Source organism: Quercus robur, chromosome 7 (genome assembly GCF_932294415.1).
Source record: "Quercus robur chromosome 7, dhQueRobu3.1, whole genome shotgun sequence".
Classification (NCBI taxonomy): Eukaryota; Viridiplantae; Streptophyta; class Magnoliopsida; order Fagales; family Fagaceae; genus Quercus; species Quercus robur.
In genome coordinates, this window is record NC_065540.1 from 42,852,604 (window position 1) to 42,855,145 (window position 2,542).

The 2,542-nt window shown below is 37.7% G+C and overlaps 1 protein-coding gene across 1 annotated transcript; it reads left to right on the forward strand.

Annotated features, from left to right (window-relative positions):
* Window positions 1-303: 303 nt before the first annotated feature.
* On the forward strand, window positions 304-1,952 carry LOC126690923 (UPF0481 protein At3g47200-like). Its single transcript, XM_050386030.1, has one exon. It carries the CDS (start codon window positions 359-361, stop codon window positions 1,868-1,870), a length of 1,512 nt encoding a protein of 503 aa, XP_050241987.1. The 5' UTR covers window positions 304-358; the 3' UTR covers window positions 1,871-1,952.
* Window positions 1,953-2,542: the final 590 nt, after the last annotated feature.

Here is a 2,542-nt window from a genome sequence, read left to right on the forward strand (position 1 = left end):
CATTGGTTACAACAGAAGAAGATTCAGACAGTGCAGATCAAGCAAGGATGACTGATTTGTCAAAACGACAGTAGCTTTGTATAGATTTTTGTCACTAAACTACTAGTCTACTACTCATTTATGATAACAGTATTTAGCTTGTCAGCTTATGATATGATAACAGTATTGTTTGTTATCGACTCCCTCCAAAACTCTGCTATATATACTCTAAGCAGAGCCTACACTGTAATTAAGAGAGAAACAATACAACTCAGTTTTCTCATTATCTCTACAAACTCTCTCTCTCTTTCTCATAGTTCTTCACAACAAACATACAGAATTGAATCGCCTTATTGGGTGCAAGCTTGCTTTGGCCAGAATGGAGCATGTTATTTCCATGGAGTTCGATTCGAGGAAGGGTATCAGAAGAGAAGCCGGTGAAACATGCAGCGGCGCCACTGAGGAGGTCCAAACACAGAACATTGCAATCGAAACTACCAAGCTGGAAGAAAGGTTCAAAACAGTGATGGAGGCTAGAAAAAATTCAGTCAGTCAATCTCGAACACCAAAGATACAAAAGGTTATATTCTTGCTGCGAGATCACAAGGATTTCAAGAAGTACTTTGAGCCTCGAATGGTATCACTGGGCCCTATCCATCATGGTAAGGAAAACTACCAGCTAGCAGAGAAGCACAAGCTTGTATTGACATCTGAGTTCATTAAAGATAGTGGCAAAACTATACAAGAAGTATACAAGAAGGTTGAGGAGAATATCAAGGAATTGAGGGAATGTTTTGAGGAAGAGGTGACCGAGAAATATGATGATGAGGCACTCGCTTGGCTGTTGTTCGTGGATGGCTGTGCAATACTACAGTACATATACTGTGCTACTAGTCTTAACAACAAGTTCAAGGAGCTGAGTATAAAAAATGATTGTGTAGCCTTTGGACATCAGGATTTGTTTTTGCTTGAGAATCAGCTTCCCTATAGTCTCCTCGAATGGTTGATGAGCTTGAGTAAGATGAAAGACGAGTTGAAAAACTCGATTGATAATTTCATTGAAAAGTTCGTTACGGTACCAAACGATCAGTATTCAAATTGCTGCCTAAAATGGTTATCAGAGAAACTCTGGCAGAGAGTATTGAAGCAGCAACAAGGAGACAGCTGTTACTCACAGAAGTCACAAGATCAAGCAATATCAGTGGATATTAGAGAGCCCAAGCCCATCCATCTTCTCGACAAACTAAGGACAAGTCTCTTGGCTAAGCAAGGCAGACAACGGGTTCCTAAAATCGACCCAACGAGTCAAAACGACGATTGGCAATCCTATCGCAATGTTCAGGAGCTTCAAGCAGCAGGTATCTACTTGAAACGCAGTAAAAATGATAGCTTGAGTCTGAGTGACATATATTTTAGTACATTATTCCCTTGTTTCGGATTTCTTTGGCTTCCTCCAATTAAAGTAGATGACTCAACCGGGCCCATGTTTTTCAATTTGATTGCCTACGAGATGTGCCCGGATTTCGACAATGATTATGGGGTCACCTCTTACATATCCTTCCTCGATTCCCTCATTGATGAAGCCAACGACGTTAAGGAGCTAAGGAAAGCAGGGGTGCTTCATAACCTTCTCGGCAGCGACCAAGAAGTGGCTCAACTCTTCAACGAGATAGGCACCGACTTGGTGCCCAACACCAAAATATATTTGGAGGTCAGATCCAGTATACAGAAGTACTACAAGAACAAGTTCTTGACCTGGACATCTCAAGTCATTCACGACCATTTCAGTAGCCCCTGGACGATCATAGCTTTCATTGCCGCGCTTTTTGCACTTATTCTCAGTACTTTACAAACTTGGTACACGGTCCCCTGGCTTAATGAACTGTTATAAAAAGGGTGATATTTATTATACACTCTATTACACATAAATATATACGAACAAGTATGACTTGATTTTATATTTTCAGTTATTTTTTCACGTGTTTGTAAACTTGCATATAACAGTATATGTGTAATAAATTTTATCCATAACAAATAAATAAGTGAAATTATATTTAGCCTGTTCAGTTTGCCGTTTCCAAATAAAAGTACCTTATGGTTCTGCACCCCATCTCATTCTGTCCGTTTACTTTCGTTTTGTCATTTGTATGTAAGTCTAAATTAAATAAGTTGGGTGAATGTACCCAATCACTATGAAAATGTTAAAGTTACAAATATGTTACAGCTGCCTGATTTTTATTTTCGTGTGAGGAGTGTTTGAGAGATACTGTAATGAAAATTAATAAATATTTTGTCCACAAGAAGTTTATTTTATGATTTAGTTTTGCAATTAAATAATATCACAATAGACACACACTTCCCTCTGCGTGCAACGTATTATATTGCAAATGTTTGAATTTTCATTTTTGGTTTCAGGAAGTTTATAATCCATAGATTGACAAGCTTAGATTTTGCTTTACTTTTATATTTGTAGTAAAAAATTTGAGTTAGTAAGATATATTATAAATTTTACTAAATATGTTTTACAAACTAATATATTATCTGTACGGCACCGAGATTCCAA

Excerpts from the sequence above, each read along its gene's own strand:
- LOC126690923 (XM_050386030.1), top strand. The coding sequence starts at position 359 with ATGGAGCATGTTATTTCCATGGAGTTCGATTCGAGGAAGGGTATCAGA.